The sequence below is a fragment of the Ammospiza nelsoni genome, chromosome W (genome assembly GCF_027579445.1).
Source record: "Ammospiza nelsoni isolate bAmmNel1 chromosome W, bAmmNel1.pri, whole genome shotgun sequence".
NCBI lineage: Eukaryota > Metazoa > Chordata > Aves > Passeriformes > Passerellidae > Ammospiza > Ammospiza nelsoni.
The window spans coordinates 15,293,849-15,313,100 of record NC_080668.1 but is presented as its reverse complement, the minus strand read 5'-3'; the positions used below and the strand labels follow the sequence as shown (position 1 = coordinate 15,313,100).

The 19,252-nt window shown below is 38.7% G+C and overlaps 1 protein-coding gene across 7 annotated transcripts in view; it reads left to right on the top strand.

Annotated features, from left to right (window-relative positions):
- Positions 1 to 9,488, top strand: part of LOC132086116 (chromodomain-helicase-DNA-binding protein 1-like) — a 103,689-nt gene extending 94,201 nt beyond the window's left edge. For 6 of the 7 annotated variants that reach the window (XM_059491574.1, XM_059491576.1, XM_059491575.1 and 3 more), the window contains 7 exons: positions 1,067 to 1,315; positions 1,732 to 1,872; positions 3,953 to 4,131; positions 6,250 to 6,346; positions 6,555 to 6,612; positions 7,611 to 7,818; positions 7,993 to 9,488. In XM_059491574.1, coding sequence (XP_059347557.1) covers positions 1,067 to 1,315; positions 1,732 to 1,872; positions 3,953 to 4,131; positions 6,250 to 6,346; positions 6,555 to 6,612; positions 7,611 to 7,818; positions 7,993 to 8,356 — 1,296 coding nt within the window. In that variant the 3' untranslated portion in view covers positions 8,357 to 9,488. The remainder of the gene's footprint in view (positions 1 to 1,066; positions 1,316 to 1,731; positions 1,873 to 3,952; positions 4,132 to 6,249; positions 6,347 to 6,554; positions 6,613 to 7,610; positions 7,819 to 7,992) is intronic. The other variant, XM_059491572.1, reaches the window with a different exon arrangement.
- The last annotated feature ends 9,764 nt before the right edge of the window (positions 9,489 to 19,252 follow it).

Below are 19,252 nucleotides of genomic sequence, written 5' to 3'. Positions count from 1 at the left end.
ATATGAGGATGTCACAGGAGACTGTTGAAAGCATTGCTGAAGTCCAGATGGGCAATATCCACTCCTCTCATCTATCCAGCCAGTTGTCCCATTGTAGAAGGCAATCAGGTTGGTTAAGCATAATTTCCCTTTTGTGAAACCATGCTGATTACTCCTGATCACCTTCTTGTCATCCATGGGGATAGACATGGCCTCCAGAGTGAGGTGCTCCATCACTTTTCCAGGGATTCAGGTGAAGCTGAGTGACCTGTAGTTCCCTGGGTCCTCCTTCAAAGATTATTGCGAGTGACCTAGCAGTGATGTTTGCCAGTTCCTTTAGCACATGTGGATGCATCCCATCAGAGCCCATTGACTTGTTGATGTTAAGTTTGACTATTATTCAATAGATATTGTTCTAATAAACTACTCAACTTTGTTATGTTTTTATTACTTCTGATGTGTTCCTTTAGGACTCCTCCATTTTTGTTGCTTCATTTATTTATCACACAGCAGACACCACTACAGAGAAAAAAAAAACCAATAGATTAGGTTTAGGGGCCACGTTGCACCTAATTTTGTGACTTTGAAGGTAGCTGAAAAAACACTAGATTCTTCAAAACATGTCTGAAAAAACCAAAGTTGGAAATCTGTTCCCTTCTCCTGTCACTGTGACTGTTTAATTCAGGGTCACACAAAAGTTACTGGAACAAAATTACCAGAACATCATCACGATGGCCCGAAAAATCAGCTCAGTCTTGTGAGGTCTACTTCCTTATTCCTTTTAGCTCTTTGCAGCTTAACTAGTTTTTACAGGAGTAGATTTCTTTGGTAATACAAAAGTTAAATGGATTTAATCTCTCACACGCCCATTATCCCTGCCCAATCAATACTTGTTTTGTGTCACATTAAGGAAATGAGTGAGTAGTCCTCATCTTGTTTTGAAACTGCATCCAGCTCCATTTGATAGGTGTTAAACCTAAGTCTAAAGAAATCACACACAGAAAAAAGTATATTTTAATCTGATGGTTGCAAAACTTGTATAGTTAGAAACTCTATTTTATGTGACATATATGCTTGTGTATTTCAGGATGAGATTGTTTCAGTGAAATGTCCACATAAAAAAATAAAAGCAGAAGAAAATGAAGAAAAGCCTGAGCCAGATATTAGTATAAAGATGGAAGCTGTGGAAAAAAGAGAGACAAGAGAAAAAGAAAATAAGCAACATTTAAAAAGAGAGAAAAAAGAGGATAAGAACGAGTTTAAAAATATTAAAGAAAAGAGAGAAAGCAAACTAAAAGAATCCACACAGAAAGAAAAAGAAGTAAAGGAAGAAAAGGTAACTAGGTTTATTTTTTCTTATATAGCGCTAGAAAAGGCCACCAGGTTTTTGTGAATGATTTTGAGTTGAAAAGATATTTTGGATCAGTAATTTCATTGAAATTTTTTGCATCATGTGAAAGTTTTATTTTTGCCACTTGTAAGTACAAGGACAGGCAAATGAAATGGAAAATTACCTTTTTAAAGATCTATAGCTTAGTGGGACTGAGAGTGCAAGTGGTGCAAGAAACTTGTCCATTCTCCTTCTCCATCCCTCCGAGAGAGAAAATAAAAGGTACTATCACTGCATGACAGATTTTTTTTTCTTTCTTTTTGTTATTATTGAAGAGAATGCAGTGATTGCCTAATTACAATGTAATTTCAGCCCAAAAATAAGGTTTGCTTATCAGATAAATTTTCATGTTTTGTTCGTAGGCAAATGAACTCAAATCTGAAAATAAAGAAAAAAATAAAAAAGTTTCATTGTTGGATATTCCAGTTCATATTACTGCAACTAGTGAAACAGTTCCAATATCAGAAGAATCTGAAGAACTGGATCAGAGGACATTTGGTGTGGTAAGTCCCTTGTTAATAACTTAGTGTTTACACTTGATATACTAAATGAGCACAATTTCTGATGTTTTTGATTCTGCTATTAGGTATTATAATACACGTATCTATTGCCAGTAAAATCTTAGATCAGTGAAGGCCTATCGATGCTATACTAAATTCAGTTTTGTTTTCAGGTTAGCAGTTTTATTTTATTGCATTTATGCAGTATAGTGAAGAGTATTTGTCTAGTTGTGTGTGCTGTATAGTTTTAAAATACAGACTGTGAAGATCCATCCTCAAGAATAATTCATGGATACTGCTTCTTAAAGGACAGAAATTAATGAATTTTAATGCAGCTGCTGTAGTCTCTGACTTGGCCTTATCAAATACCCCTTTGTTCTTTGTAAGCTAACAAGAGAAAGTTGCTCTTAAAGTATTACAGACTTCCTGCATTAGACAGAGGAAGGAACAAATCCTAAAGTCCTTAGAAATATCTTGCTGGTGTAATATCTCTGATACCAAAAGAATTTCAGTTATATCACTACTTTTGTCCACAACAGAAACAATATTGGAAGAACAAAAGGGAGATATGTAACATTTTATAGTTTGATTGGGGACTTTGGAAGGATGCTAAGAATTTACTTTGAGCAGCTACTTTACTGCTGTAAAAGTTGTATCATTCTGCTTTCAACAGTTGTCCGTTACTGCTAGACAGGTTTACTGGGTCTACTGTGGTGCTGGCTGTAAGAAGTAAATGATCTTGTTTTCTCATCAGTATGGTACTGACTAGCTTACCTATGTGGGGGTTGTTGTTTTGTGGTTTTTTGCTTTTTGTTTTTTGGGGTTTTTTTTATTCTAAATGATGTTATAAGTGATTCGTCTATAATTTCCAGGATATCTTGTGAGTGGCTAAGTGACTGAAAATCACACCATTCCCATGTACAATTGCACTTCTCTGTTCACCTCTACACTTAAGCAGTGTATTTTGTAAACCGTCTTTTAAAAAGTTGCTTAAGCTGTGGTTAGTGCAATAGGTAATGTAGCGGCTTAATTACTTAATGACATGATCTGGTAATGAAACAGCTTCACTGATTTTTGAGTTGTCCCTAGATGTTGACACAGTGATTGTGATGTTTTCCAAAATCCCTCATAGTTTTGATTCTGGATATATAGACTTGTCTTCCTTCCTTAGGTTGGGTTTACATACAGAACATTTTTTTTGGTCCAGGCCCTCTGTTCAGGAAGGTATATTTATCATTATGCCATGATCAGATGCAATCTAATTAGCATGTTTATCTTTTCAAATGGAAATTACTGCTGTGGGTTGTTGAGGCTAACTCATTTGACTTCTTGTCTATCTTGTGACAGGTAAAATATGCATTTCATCTACCTTGCCATTGTGATTGAATGGTATTTCCAAGCAAAGGTCTATAATTTAAAACATGCTAACTGATTTATCTGTATTTACTATTAACATGCTTAAATTAGTGTGAAAATTCAAGCATACACATATGAAATATACCTATGAGTACATGTGTTGTCACCACTGTTACTAATTTAGGCACATCTAAACTAGCTTTATCCTAGTATCTGCATAGAACTCAGGCTTAAAAGCTGCACAGAGAAGGAATGCTGATCCTCTGTTGAATGCCAAGTTTAATTGTTGCAGAAAGTATCTACTTAAAATATATTAAACATTCTCATACCTAATCTTGGCACTGAGTTTGTATAGCTTTCAAGGCTCTAAAAAGTAAAATAACTCTTGTCCTATATACTTGTGCTGAAAGTTAAACCCATGATTGTAAAACCTAGTAATTCCTTTTCCTCAGAAAATCTTTTATATTAACTTAGTGCTTTCTTAAATCTTTAATATGTGTTACATACAATTTAATACTTTCGTACATAAGTAGATTTTCAACTGGATTTAAAAAGCTACTTTTCCAAATGAAATTTTATAGTAAAACTAAAAGAGCTGTGAGCAAAGACTTGTTTTTCATTTGGCTTACAACAGTACTGTCTTTGCCTGTGTAAGGGTGAGTCATGTTTTATGATTTTTATATTTTTATTTTTGAATTAATGTATTTCTTTTTAAAAAATTTTACAGTGCAAAGAAAGAATGAGGCCTGTTAAAGCAGCATTGAAACAATTGGATAGACCAGAGAAAGGCCTTTCTGAAAGGGAACAGCTGGAGCATACTAGACAGTGCCTAATCAAAATTGGGGACCACATTACTGAATGTCTAAAAGAGTACGCAAATCCTGAACAAATTAAACAGTGGAGAAAGTAAGTTATTCTGCATGATTTTTCTTGAAAAAGGGAAATCCATAATAGCTTATATTAAGTAGAATAATTTGAAATTATTTCTCATTTATTATTCTCCATTTATTTAATTTTTCTGCTGTATTAAATAAGGGCTTATGAAAAGAAGATTAAAAGTGGTAGCAGCTTTTATTGATTTCACTTTTTTATACTTGCATAGCAATGCATTTTGTCCAGTAGGTGGAGTCCTCTTACTTTTTAAAACCAAATGCAAAGAGAAAATAGCTGTATTTAGAGTATATTTCATGTTTAGTGGAAAAGAATTCTTATCATTAAAGAATCTGCCTTTTTCAACATTGATGTTTGGTTTTGGTTTTTATTCATGCTAAAAACAGGCCATTATAAATGTGTGTGTTGAACTTTGAATGATTTTGAGTTGCAGAATCCTTTATTCTTTTTAAAAATATACTCTAAAATTAAATCATATTAACTGACTTGATAAAAAACATTTATCATAACATACTCCGAAATGTATTTCAAAATGAAATAAGAGTTTTAAGTGTTCTTATGCATCTGTGAGGTGATAACTTTGGAAAAATTGAGGAAAATGTTGGTTTATAAACTTACTATATATTGTTGTTAAGTTATTAATGCAGTTAGATTTAGTTTTATCATAATGTGCACTTTAATCCTTTATGGTTGCAAATATGGTTGCACTTCCATATACAAAGCTCAGTCGTTTCATTTTCTTGCAGACTGTTAACAGAATATTTCTGCTGTTTGTACTTGCTTTATTTTAAAATATTGGGGTGAACTGAAATACAAAAGCAATATCCATGTCTTAAAGCCACTTTGGTAAATGTTATGTTTCTTTAAATGGACATTCATAGTAAGATCATAGACTCATAGACTTGTTAAGGTTGGAAAAGACCTCTAAGATCATTGAGTCCAACTGTTAACCCAGCACTATCACTGTGTTCACCACTAAACCATGTCTCCAAGTGACACATCCATACATTCTTTGAACAGTTCCAGGGATGGTGATTCTACCACTTTCCTGAGCAGCCTGTTTCAATGCCTGACTATCCTTTCAGTGAAGAATGAGTATGGTAGAGCTACTATAATATAATTAATATTATAGTAATGCTACAGTACCATGCATAGATTATTAAAGTATGTGTTTTATCTATCTTTTATAAGACATAGTATTTAGTAAAGGTAATCATGCTGTATTTCTTATACAGATGTCATTGGGCACACCATTTGCTGGTTTTGTCTAGTTTTGCAAACCTCTAGGCCAAAACTATAGTATTTAAATCATCACAGCTAAAGAGCAGATTGATGCTTCTTGAGCTTACACACTTGAGATGTTTCTCAACTAAAAACTAGTTAGAACAGTACTATTCTGTAGTCTTTTAAGCATTCCACCTGTAAACTTTGCTAAAAGAATTCTAGACTTTAGATCTGGTGTCTGCAATCATAGAAGCAAATCTCGTCTTTAAGGTTTTGGCTTCTTGAAACCAAAAGTGTTGTTTTGTTTTACTTTCTTCTTTCATAGCATAGATTAGGATCAAAGATTTTGGCATGCTGCTTCCATCCTCTTTCAGATTTCTCATTTGGTTTCAAAAGCTTTGACCAGGCTTTGGAATTTCATGGGAAAATCCCATCCCTGATATCTGTAGGAAATTAGGCATGTAGATCAAATTTTTTATACTGCAAGAGATTTAAAGTTCAGAAGAATCTTTACTGAGTAGTAAATACTCCAGGTTTCTGACCTATTTCAAATAATCTTTTAGAAGAATTGCACAATACATTGAAACCTATATTTTTATGCAATTGCCAAATCATTCTATTGACAAAACTGCCATGAATACTATTTTTCATGCAGTTTGCATTCTTCAGTCATTGTGATAAATATTACAAAATGGCAAATTATTAACGTAATTAATTTCTGAAAAGTTTGAAATACAGCTAAGTAATGTTTGCTGTGCATCTAGACAATATACTGTGTAACAGACTTTACAATTAATTAATTTTACTGAAATACTGTTGAAATAATTTCATTTAAGTCCATGTTCTGTTGTATGACACAATAAAAACTAATATATGGAAGAATTATAACCTTTCTTCCTTTTTCCTCAGAAACTTGTGGATTTTTGTCTCTAAGTTTACAGAATTTGATGCCAGAAAGCTGCACAAGCTGTATAAACATGCAATCAAAAAACGCCAAGAATCTCAGGTAATACTTTCAGACTCTCTAAATATACAAAAATATATTCTAAGTTTTATAATTTTTATTATAAAGTATCAATTGTTTTCACTCAATACACTTTAAATGTATCTTACTGTTCATAGTAAACTAGTTTGTTTTCTTAGAATATTTTCTGAAGAATTCAGATGCAACTTTGGGATTTATCAATGACAGTTTTTGTACTTGTCTCTTTTAGCAGCACATTGAACAGAATATTAGCAACAACATGAATACACATGTTATTAGAAATCCAGGTAAGAAATGTGGAACATATTATTGTGCTGGATATCTTAAATGATGGTATATAAAATGAAATAAACTTAAAACTGTCTCCTAGAACTCCCATACTGATGGATATCATAGGGATAGGCTGACAGCATAACTTCACTAGTTTGGTGATGAAATTCAACTGAGCATGGACTGAATTTGGCACCTAGAGGTTTTAGTAGCAAGTTATTTGACCATTCTCTTAAAGTAAGTTAATTTTTAAAAACCCACACTTTTTTGTATTTAATTTTGAGAAGGGAGAGAGACCAACTCAGCACTTGTAAACTTCTTGGAGGCTCTATACCTGTTTGTAGCACTTGTAATGTCACCATATCATAATAAAGATATTCCCTGAAGTTATGGTTAGCAATCAGTTATATGGGATGTCATTTACTACTGACAATAATACTGTGTTTCTATGCTCCCACAGTTGCCTTCTTGTGATACTTTTTTTTTATATCATGTTATATAAAACCTAGAGTATGTTATCATGGGTTTAAAATTTATATATAATAATAATAGTATGGTAGTAATGAGTGTAATGTATTTTAGGAATACCACTAACAACCTTTCATTAAGAAGGTGTACCTCTAAAACTAGTGTTCTCACTAGGGCTGTCTCCTTAGAGAGGAACTTCCTACCATTCTGTTTCAAATTGCTCTGCTAATGGCACCTGGTTTCTACTCCCTGCTCAATTAGACCACACTGATCTTCTCCATTCAGTCTGTAAGGTTGAAAATTTTAGTTTCTCAGTCCTACATATCTATATTTCTAGCTTGCTTGCCTTCTATTTCCTTCTGAGGTCTCTCTCAGTTTGCTCACATTACTGCATTTATCTTTCAATCATTTAGATATTGTTTCTGTCAAACTATAATGCCATTTTCACATTGCTTTAAATCTGACAGATAGAAGAGCTGTTTGAATGGATAAAGAAAATAATTTTTACTGTATGAGGCTTCCTTATAACCTCTACTTTATTAAACAGGTGTTGAAAGACTGAAGGAGAATACAAACCATGATGACAGTAGCAGGGATAGTTCTTCTGATAGACATTTGTCACAGTACTATGATCATCATAAGGACAAGCATCAGGAAGATGCTTATAATAAAAATGACTCAAGGAAAAGGTCCTATTCAGCCTTCAGCAATGGAAAAGACCACAGAGACTGGGATCACTATAAACAAGACAGCAGGTAAATTGTTCTGTTAAAAATTCCTTTCCTGGTTTTTCAGTATGCTTGTAGTAAACAGCAGTGAATCTTTTCTAAGTAATGCAAAATTGCAAAGACATTTCTCTTATGCAGTTCTGTTGAATTGACACAATTGTAGTCCTTACTATGTGTTCAGTAATAAGTAAATTTTTTCAGATACTTTAGTGATGGTAAACGTAGAAAGCTGGATGACCACAGGAGCAGAGATCACAGGTCAAACCAGGAAGGAAGTTTAAAAGACAGTCGACCTCATGCAAATCACCGTTCCCATTCAGACCACAGGATACATTCAGATCACCGTTCCACTTCAGAGTATATCCATCATAAATCTTCCAGAGATTATAGGTACCACTCAGACTGGCAAATAGACCACAGAGCTTCTGGTAGTGGCCCAAGGTCACCATTAGATCAGAGGTCTCCTTATGGGTCAAGATCTCCTATAGGACACAGATCTCCATTTGAACACTCATCAGATCACAAAAGTACACCTGAACATACATGGAGTAGCCGGAAAACATAACAAAGACTGACATTTTCTGGACCATCTTTTAGCCATATACAGTAAACTAACACAGTAATTGCCTTATGTGACTTGAAAGTTATGGACTGGATATTGTTAGTCACAGTATTGTTACTTCTTTCCAGGATGCAAGGTCTATTATCCCAACAATGGAAAAATATTTTTGTATTTAAAATTTCTGCTGCACTGTGCTGCAAATGTTGGTGGCAGGTGTTTTCTGGGGGTTTTTTCCCCCTTCTTTAAGAAATGAAAAATGTTTACTTTTACAGGGACCTCAACACTGCCCCATTCAGACTGAATCTCATAAAACTGGTTTTAGGGTGAACAGTTTAAATTATGTTTGCAAATGAGATTTTAAACACAGACCTGTGATCATGTTTCAGGGAGAAATGAGGAGGAGTTTTTTTGTTTTCTTAGTAAGGAATTCTCAAGGACATTTGTTCACGTTTCAAAGCTATTTATTTACATTGTATACTGCAGTCACCTTGCCACTTTGCATCACAAGCTTGAATATTTCTGTACCCATAACTGTAAAATAGCCAAGATTTCTCCTGTTTGTGGTCAGCTGTAATAATGCTTTTTTTCAAAATAAATCACTGAAAGATATTGCAAACTAATTAAATGAGATTTTTTTGGCTTGTTCCTTTCCCTACCTACTCAGTCTTTCTTGTCACAGAGTCAATATACTAACACTTTTTAATAAAAATCTTTTTATGAAATCACTGTTTAGAATGCAAAAATGGGGATGGGAACCTTTTTATTCCATTTAGTGCCCCTTTTTTATTGGATGCTTCAGATACATGTTTTGGTTTTGTTTTTCTATTAAACTGACAATATTGTGATTTGTTGTAATGAAATGGGAAATATTCAGCTAAACTGCGGTCTGAAAAGTTTTTGTGTACACAGGTTTTAAAGAAGGCATGTTCAATATCTGAACACTTTTGAATCCAAATCAGACAAAATTTATTGGAAATGTATTGTTTTCCCTCTTGAAATGGGCAATAATGTCATATGTGCTATGCAGCCAGTTAATATTTTAGATTTGAATGACTTTCTATTACAAGAATTATTACGATATACACTGTACATAGATAACTTCTGTTTGACAAATTAAATTTGAAATGAAATGTGAGCTCTTGCTTCCTGCTGGTGTTTTTCTACAGCATACATCTTTCTCATGTAACCATAAAAATATTCAACTCTTAATTACTAAATACACAACATAATTAGGGAAGATAAATGTCTACCCTGGCATCATGTGGTTGGTGCTAATATGTTGTTCCAATTTTTCTTCATCTTGCAATGTGTTGATGTCTTGGTTTAAGACAGTTTAAGGGGTGGACACTCCAAAATTAGTTACCTCTCCTTTTAGTTTTAACCACTCCCCTTTCACCAATAAGGTGAGACAAGATATAAGTGAAAAAATGGCAGTTTACTAAAAAACAAAACAGCAGAAAGCAAAAATAACAATAATAATCACTAGATACAAAGGTGCTGAATCTCGTGGACTCCCCAGGAACAAAGAAAACAAAATGATGGAGAAACCACTCCCCCAAGATGGTGCCCTCTGTAGACAATGTCGTGGTCTGAGAGTTGAAGGCAGAAATGGTGGACAACAACCTCTCCCAACCACGTGTGAAGAGAGAGAACAAATAGGGAAAAACAGCACAGCAACTGAACCTCCACGATAGCAAAAACTCCCTCTTCCCCCAAACAACAACTAACAGGGAACAAGGGCAAAATTTTAAAAGACCCTAGACTCCAAAAAACAGACAAATGCTCCTCTTATCTCTCTGACGGTGGCAGCTCTGTTGGTTAAGGCAGCCAAAAACTGGCAGCTGGAACTGGATTTGCAACTGGAACTCATGGAGGGACTATGCCTTCTCCTCAGCAAAAGCAGCAGGCAGCCAGCTAGGATAACTCAGACTCCATATCCTCCTGATTCAACCAGGCACTGCTGGTGGTCTGGGGCAACCATACGGAGCAGGGGCTGTTCTGTTTTTCTTGGCATGGCACCACTACTGGTTGTCCTGGGTGGTGGCAGCAAAAAAGAAAGGAAAAAAAGTGGTCCAAAGACCTGTCTCAGCTTTCCTGGCGAGAACGAAAGAGAAAGGGCAAGAGAACCTCTGCCTGAGTGTCCCTGACCTGACCTTAAAAGGACCCCAGCATTTGCCAACCTCCATGGTTCTGTTTCTAGCCACCAGGTCTTGAAGAGAGAGTAACTATTGGCATATGACATTGCACAGATAGATATGGAATACAATAACATTTTGGGTTACCCAGGGCAGTTGAGCATTTTTTTCCAATTAACCAGGGTTACACAAAAGTATTAAAATTGAACCAACACCTGTTCAGAGTACCTGTTTGTTATAATCTCACTATAGGCACAGCTGCTGCACATTCTAAGTTAATATCATTTAGCCAAGTACATTTAAGCTAATTTAATGTAGGCTGCAACTCAGATAATGCTTCTTCATTTATTAGCTGTCATTTTCCGAGGGTTTGGAGGGTTTTGAACTCCATGGGGTGCAGTCCTTCAGGCACAAACTGCTCCAGCATGGGTCTGTCATGGGATCACAACTCCTGCCAGCAAACTTGCTCCAGGATGGGCATGGTGGCCTAGGTTGGTAAGCAAAAGGTTCGGGTGATGTGGACAAAACACACCTTGATACCAATAAAACAGGGCAGAAGGGAGCTGACTTTAAGTATACATGGACAAATAAGGACATGCTGAGAGGACAGCATGATGGGGGAAGCTCATACCCTTTCTGCAAAAATCAGCATGGTGGTGGGCCTCTCTTAAGTGTCTGTATGCTAATGTACACAACATAGGAAACAAGCAGGAAGAATTTGAAGCCTATATGCACTTGGGGGTGTATAATCTCATTGGGATTGCAGTGAGCTGGTGTGATGGCTCACAGGACTGTAGTGCTGCAATGGCTGGATACTAGCTCTTCAGGAAAGACAGGCTGAAAAGGCAAAGAGCTGTGAAGAAGGAGCAAGGTTGCCTGGAGCTCTGCCTAGGGATAGATGATAAGAGCTTTTGGATCAGGATTAGTGGACAGACCAACATGTGTAACATTGGGATGAGTATTGGCTACAGACTACCCAATTAGGAAGTAATCGTAGATGAGGTCTTCTTCAGACAAAGGGAAGAAGCCTAATGGTTGCAAGTATTTGATATCTTGTAGAAGGGCAACTGTCCTGTTTAAAAGACAGGTGTCTGCCAAGGAAGGCAGGAGTAATTTCTTACCACCTTTTGAAAGAATTTGTCAGCCTTCATTGGGAACAAAAGATCAGTTAGCAATAAGGACAAAAGCTAAATGGTTATTTTCCAACACCTGAAAACACTTTTCTTCCTGGACCTCCTGACAGCTGTCAAACAGTCCAGTTCAATTGCTTTGCTCACTACAATGTACTGCTGAAAGACAGAGCAGGGAGCACAATGAGACTAGAGAACAACTGTTCCTTTAGAAGTTATTTTTCTTTTTTTTTTTTTTTTTTAAAAGTGCCTGATAATTACATTATTGGTCCACAATCCTGAAAATGGTTAAGCAGGTGAAGAAACATGCTTCGATAATGATTTCGGATTGAATTGTTTACAATTATAGCGAAATAACTCATGGGAAAAATTATTTTGCTTCTCTCAGTTTTCATGTACAGCATTTTGCTTCATGTTTGAAAAAATAGCTTAAGAAAGCTATAGCTATATTGATTTTGATTTAAAAGTGTCAAGCACACATTGTACAGATCTAATGTACTGTCAAAAGCAAAGATCATGATCTAAAAAAGAGCCATACCCTGGGCAAATTGTACCATTTATACAGAGACGTATACAAGCCTAGGTGCCAGAGCTCCATGATTAAACTGGGCAGCATGCTGACTAGTGAGTTCTGGCACAATGCCAGTGCCCCCATGAAAATACCCTCTCCCTGGTTTCTGCTGTGAGATGTGACCAGGAATAAGCGAAGCAGGCTCCTACTTAGGAATAAAGAAAACTTTATTAACTAAACTACAAGGAAGGAAAAAAACACACAAGGAAAATGAAAACTTCACAAATACATCTCCTCCTCCTCACCAAATTCCCAATACAATACATTCCCCCAAATCACCAACTCTCGGTCTGGCACCACCCTTTAGAATACTCAATCTTCAGTTCATCAAGAGGAGTGAGGAGTCCCTCTTGTGCCATAGGCTTCCCCCGGAAACACCGTTGAGACCTCTTGTGTTTCCATGTCATTCGTGGCACCGCCCAGAGATCCTTTGCCATCGTGACATCTTCATTCCATGCCCAGTGCTCTCACCACTGTGCATGGACCAGAGCTGCTTCTAGGGTTGTCTTTCAAGGATGCCTTGTCTCATTCCAAAAAAAGGGCACAGTCTCTCCTTCAGGACACCTGTCCTCCCCACATTTTTTTGCACCCCCTGGGGCCGAGAGGTACCCACACTGAACCCTCCTGGTTCCGAGGCACTGCCTCCCCCTGGCATGCAGTCTCCGCATCACAAGGAAACATGGTTTTGTCCATGGCTACAAAAAGAGTCCAGCAAAAGAGCCACTCCACCATCTCCTTCCACCTAAGAGTCTTATCCACTTCCCTCGTGGCCCATTTCCTCTTATCTCATCTCTTATCTCTCTCCTCATTCAGCTCCAGGAGGATTAGCATTTGTAAAGTTTCCATCAAGCAAGAAAATGGTTAAATCTCAGTCTCTGCCTTTCCAGAACTCCCACACTGCCCTGCCGGAGCCGGAGCCGGGCATCTTCTCACCGACCCTCCCCCTTCTCCTTCTCAGCCGCTATCAAAATCAGACGCTGGCTCTGCCTCTCTCTCTCTCTCTCTCCTGGGAGGGGGGGGGCTGCCCGATGTCTCTTGGTGCTCCTCCACCCTTCCATCCTCAGGGCCTCTTCACCTCCCATCTCTGTCCAAGCCCCGGGCCTACCTCATGGCTGCGTGGCTGCCCCTCCCTCGCCCAGCAGCAGTCGCTGGACGGGGCGAGAGATCTGAACTCTTTCCCGCCAGAAAGCCCAAGAGAGCCTCCCAGGGGAGCAGCTCTGCTTTTTAACTCCTGTGTGTTCTCAGAGGCGTATCCAAATCCCAGTGGTCAAACCAAGTGCCAATATTAAAATCTGAGCACCCATTGGTGGTCTGACCACAGCATCCCAGAATTCCTGTCAAACCACGTCACAAATATAAAATGTTCCGGACAAAATTGTTATTTTTTTCTCTTTCTCTCTCTCAGGAAAATTAATCCACGAACACCAGAGGTTTATGTCCAAAAAGGAGACAGAGGAGTCCTGTAACTATTCAAATAAAGGGAGAGGCCTTGGGGTGTTTTCCCTGGGGTCTCTCGAATTTTTAGGGGACGCAGCCTCCTTTTTATCCTAATTTCCCGGCCACATTTCCCTCTCTCTTTCCCCATTGGCCGAGGTACTTGAGAGGTACAGACTTCCTGAATCGCCTAATACCTAACATCCCTTCTAATGTATCTGCCCCCCATTTTTCTTTTTTCTTGTGTCTCTGTTCTTTTTCTCTAAGTCCAGAGATTTAGCACAGCCTTGGGTGAGCAAAAATCTGTGTCAATTAGTGGAATTCCTATGGAATTAATGGTTCCCCCCATTGCTTCTTTCACCTCTTCGTATCTGGCCTTATCTACCATCAGGCCCACAGTTTGTAAGGACACCTTCTCATTCCTTTCAATCCCTCCTCATCTTATTTTCTCAATAATTGTCTTTAAAAACTTTAATTATCATTGACTTAACTTTCTGTTCTTGGGGTTTTTTTGGTTTTGCAATTATTTGCAGTGACATCATTTTCTGTCTTTTTGTAGTAATTTCTGGATTAGTAGTGCTGGCTGCTACCTGTGTCTCCTTGATCACGTTGAATAAGTTGCACTAAGCAAGGGATCATATATGGTAAAAAGATAAGAGTTGCTACAGTACCTAAGAGGAAAAAAAGCATTCGTTTAACCCATAGTACACCAGGTAACCCTGAAAACATGTCCCATTCCCATCCTTTCCATGTTTGGACCAGTACATGAGCTAAATTTCTTATTCTCTTTGTTATTTGTTTCATCACTTTTCTGTTGTCATCTATTTGCAAACAGCAGTTAGAGTCATTTAATTTTCCACACACTCCCCCTTTCTTCTGGTAATAGATAATCTAATACCATCTGATGTTGAAATATTGCATTCCTCATCTGAGTGGATTGGACAGCAAGAAAGTCAAGAGCTGTAGCTGTCTGGTTGATTATTATTTCAAAGACAGCTTGTAACCTAATTATCCAGTTTAAATTATAAATGGGTTCTCTGGCACCTGATATTAATTCATCATGATTCCAAGTGGCTGGTCCATAGTGTTGTATAATTTGCTCAGGTGGCCATTCATCTTTTCCCCATTTTGGGTGCTCCCTCCAGCCAGGGCTGCTGTATATCTAATTAGATCATCATATACCTTGATTCCTAACTGATTTCCCTGAAGTTGTGGTAGCAGAAAGAACAAGGGTCTAATATACCCTACATAACATATCCCTGACCAGTTTGGAGGTAACTTGAGATAGGCATGTTGGCCACCCATGGCCAGCTGTCAGATCTTCCTAGCCCTCCGCAGACCCAACAATTGCTAAGGTTAGAAGTGTTTGCTACTTCTTCTCCTAGGACTAAAAAAATTATTCGCCTACCTTTGGCCCAAATCTGACAATATAAAGGTAAGATTATTAAGAAAAACATTCTAAAGGTATAATCTAATTTCCTAAACTAATTTTCACGCTATCTTCCACACCACCTGTGATGAGTGAAGGCACAGAAATCACTTAACATAAAGAAAATAATGACAGTGAGGATTAGCCTCAGTGACTGGAGATTCTAAAGGAGGGATGCCCATACAGATTATTTTAGCAGTCTGTATGTAAGCACACGAGGCTTCCCCCAATGCCGGCGGCCTGGTTGCTGCTCTGGTCCACTCCTGCAGTGTCAGTTGCTGCCTCCCGTCCTTCTCCTCCAGCTGAGATGTCCAAACCTTTGAGGCTTCAGAGACCTTGCCCCAAGTGTGATGGGTACACCTGCATTCAGCTCTCTTGATGGATGTTTCTGTGGTCAGTAACACTTGGAAAGGTTCACGCCACTTCATCACCAGTGGTGCTTCTTTCCACTCCTTAACTAGGACCCAATCTCCTGATTGGATGCTATGAACAGCAAAGTCCAAAGGCAGGGTCTGTGCCAGCTGAGCTTCCTGTCGAAGAGATTTCACAAGAGACAGCATCCTGGCCACATATTGTTTTAAATATACATCACTTATCTCTACCCCCCCACTAAGTTGAGAATTACATGGGTAAGGAATTCCAAACATCAATTCAAAGGGAGATAATTGAATATCTCCTCTGGGTCTGGCCCTTATTCTTGCCAAAGTCACTGGCAAAAGCCGTATTCACAGCATCTTAGTTTCTACCACCAGCTCCAGAAGGTGTTTCTTTATTTCTCCATTCATTCTTTCAACCCGACCCAAGCTCTGGGGCTGCCAGGGGGTATGGAGGTTCCATTGTATCCCTAAAGCAGTCATAATCCCTTGAAGGATTTTTTCTGCTAAATTCGTTCTCCTATCTGAGTCTATTGCTTCTACAATCCCATACCTTGGAATTATTTATTCTAAAGATACTTTAATAACTGATCTTGTAGTTGCTGAAATGGCTGGAAATGCTTCTGGCCACCTTGTTAACTGGCATACTATTACCAGAAGATATTTGAACCTTGCCACTCAGGGCATTTCAGTAAAATCCACCTGGCATCTTTGGAAGGGGTGTACAGCCCAAGGCCTCCCTCCCCTGGCAGTTTTCTTTGTAACTCTGTTATTGGTTTTAGCATAAATCAAGCAACCCTCAATAGCTCTCTTTGCCAGGGTAAAAAGACCCGCAGTAAGATACATTTTGAGAAACGCTTATGCCAGTCCTTGAGAGCCCAAATGACTCCTTTCATGAAGTTGTTTTAATATATTTAAGGCCAGAGCTTTTGGTATCCACTGCTTACTCTTGTAAACCGATTATCCCCTCTTTCCTCTGTCCCACTCTTTTTAATTATCTCAAGCTCCTCTGGTGGAAAAGACAGTTTCTCTGGCAGTGGTGGGGTTACTGGGAGCAAAGGGAGGATCTTAGAGATTTTTGGCAACAATGAAGCTTTCCGAGCTTCTTCATCAGCCAGTTGGTTACCTGTTGCCTCCTCTGAGCACCCTGCCTGGTGTCCCCTTAACGTGTATTACTGTCACCCCTTTTGGTAAATTCGCCTTCAATAGGGGAGAGATTAAACTCTCATGAGCTAATGCTTTTCCCCTGCAGGTTGATAAACCTCTTTCTTCCCATAATTTCCCAAATGCATGTATCACCCCATATGCATATTTAGAATCAGTAAAAGCATTCACTATCTTGTCCTGATATAATTCACAGTCTCTCACAAACACATACAGTTCTGCTGTTTGAGTTGACCATGTGGGCAGAAACGTCCCCCCTTCCTTTAACTCCCTTCCATTAATGATAGTGTATCCTGTAAATCTCTTCCCTTCTATCACCCTTGAAGATCCATCAATAAACACATTTTCTCCCTCAGGCCAGGAAGTGTCTCATAAATCTTCCCTAGCCCAGGTCTGGAGATCTATCACCTGAATGCAGTCATGTGTTTCTTCTTGGCCCCCCTCTTCAGGGCTGTTCACAGAGGCTGGGTTAAGTCCTTCCCCGCTTTTCAATTCTAAATCTTCCTGTTTCATTAAATAAGATTCATACTGTAATAACCAAGTGCTGGTCATCTACTTAGAGACTCTTACAGTTAACAAAGCTTTAACTTGTTGTGAAACTTTAACAATCAGATATCCTCCTGCTGTCAGTTTTCAGGCCTCAGTTACCATTAAAGCCATGGTTGCACAGTTCTGCAGACAATGAGGCCAGCCTCTGGACACCAGGTCTAACAGCTTAGAAAAATAAGCAACAGGCCGCTGTGTTCCCCCGTGTTCTTGTACTAAAACTCCTTTATCATGGTCCTGTTTAACATCTATGTATAACTCAAATTCATTTTCTGAGTCTGGAAGAGTTAAGACTGGGGCCTTAACCAATTTGTCTTTTATATTTCTAAAGCTTTTGCTGTTTTTCTGGTGTCCATATCACAACATTAGGACTGTCTTGGGTTAAAAAGTCATATAAAGGTCTGGCCAAAACAGAAAAATCCTCAATCCATGCTCTGCAGTACCCCACCAACTCTAAAAACTGCCGTAACTCCTTTTTCGTCTGGGGTAATGATACTTGTAAAATCCCTTGTATTCCTTCTGGATCGATACACCATAACCCTCCAGTCAAAATGTGTCCCAAATATTTAACCTTTTTCTCTACTGTTATAGATGGGTGGTGTGGTGATTGGCACTCGCGGATGAGGAATGGATATTATGTGTGTTAAAAAAAGCTTTGTTAAAGTTTAAAGTTCTTTTGACGTGTGACCGTTGTTGTAAGTTGTTTTTGGACCCCTTTTTGTCCTCCCTTTAATCTTCTCTTCTTCCCTCTGTATTGTTGCCACCAGACAACCCTGGTTGGCGGGGTTGTCAGAGACATGTGGGGGGAGGGCATATACACGTGCCCCTTGCATGAGGCTGCCAGGAGTGGGGGAAGCTTGTCACTGGGGGGACTTGGCATGCAACACCTCACCTCCAATCGAGTTGCAAGAAGGTCTCCACCAATGGACGGCAAAGAAGAGTTAACTGGCAGACTTTGGGACAGGCCAGGGATATATAAGGAAGATGTTTGAATATGTATGACTGCTTATGAATATGTATTTGGCTAATGCAACACCAAGGGTATAAAAGGCGGAGCCGCCATTTTGTGGACATGCCTCTGGTGGTCGGCCACATTCCCAGTGCTGTCCCTTTTGCTTTGTGAATTTTTTATTAGTTCTCAATAAAACTTTTATAACTCATTCCCACTTGGTGTCTGAGTCATTTATAACATCTACCAACTGCGCCTTCTTTTCAGACACACTAAGTCCCTTTTTAGCAAGAAAATTAGGCAGCTCCACAGTAGCCTCTTCAACCACCTTTTCTTGTTCCCCTGATAAAACCAAGTCATCCACATACTGCAACAACCTAACTCCTGAGGGTGGAGTAAACTCTCTTAATATTTTCTGCAAGGCTTGTCCAAACAAAACCGGTGACTTTGTATATCCCTGCGGGAGCACTGTCCTTGTCAATTGTTGTCCTACCATCTTCCCTGGAGCTGTCCACACTTCTGGGTTTATTTCAGCATAAGCCTTGTCAGATATTTTACAGAGTTACCACAGTGTTAGCCTCTGTATCATTTTTTACAATACTAATTTGCATTCCCACTTTAGCTATCAAATCCCTTCCCAGAAAATTACAATCACAATTAGGAACAAACAGGAATTAATGCATTTCAAACCTATCCCCCATATCTACTAACAGCGGTTGAATAAAACACACTCACTCATCCTTTCCACTCACCCCTTGAATAATCAATGATCTTTTTGACAATTTTCCCCCTTTAGACATAAAATTCAAAGTGGATTGAGAGGTCCCTGTGTCTATCAGGAAACACACCTCTTCTCAATCTGGACCCACCTTAAAAATTAGCAAGGGCTCCAGTGTGGTGGGTCCTTGATATAATGGGAGCCCCTGACACCCCTAACAATCCATCTCCATTATCCTCTGAACTTCCTCCTCCTGAGGGTCCAGTTGTCTCTGCGGACATTCCAGCTTCCAGTGTCCCTCTGCCCTGCAGATAGCACACTGATTCCTCAGCAACCACTGTTTGGATTGGCTCTCCCCTAGTGAGGAGGGAATGCTTTTGCCACTTCCTTGTGGCTGATCCTGTCCCTTCTATCCTGGGGGACCACTTGGGTCCTGAGGTTTATCCCTC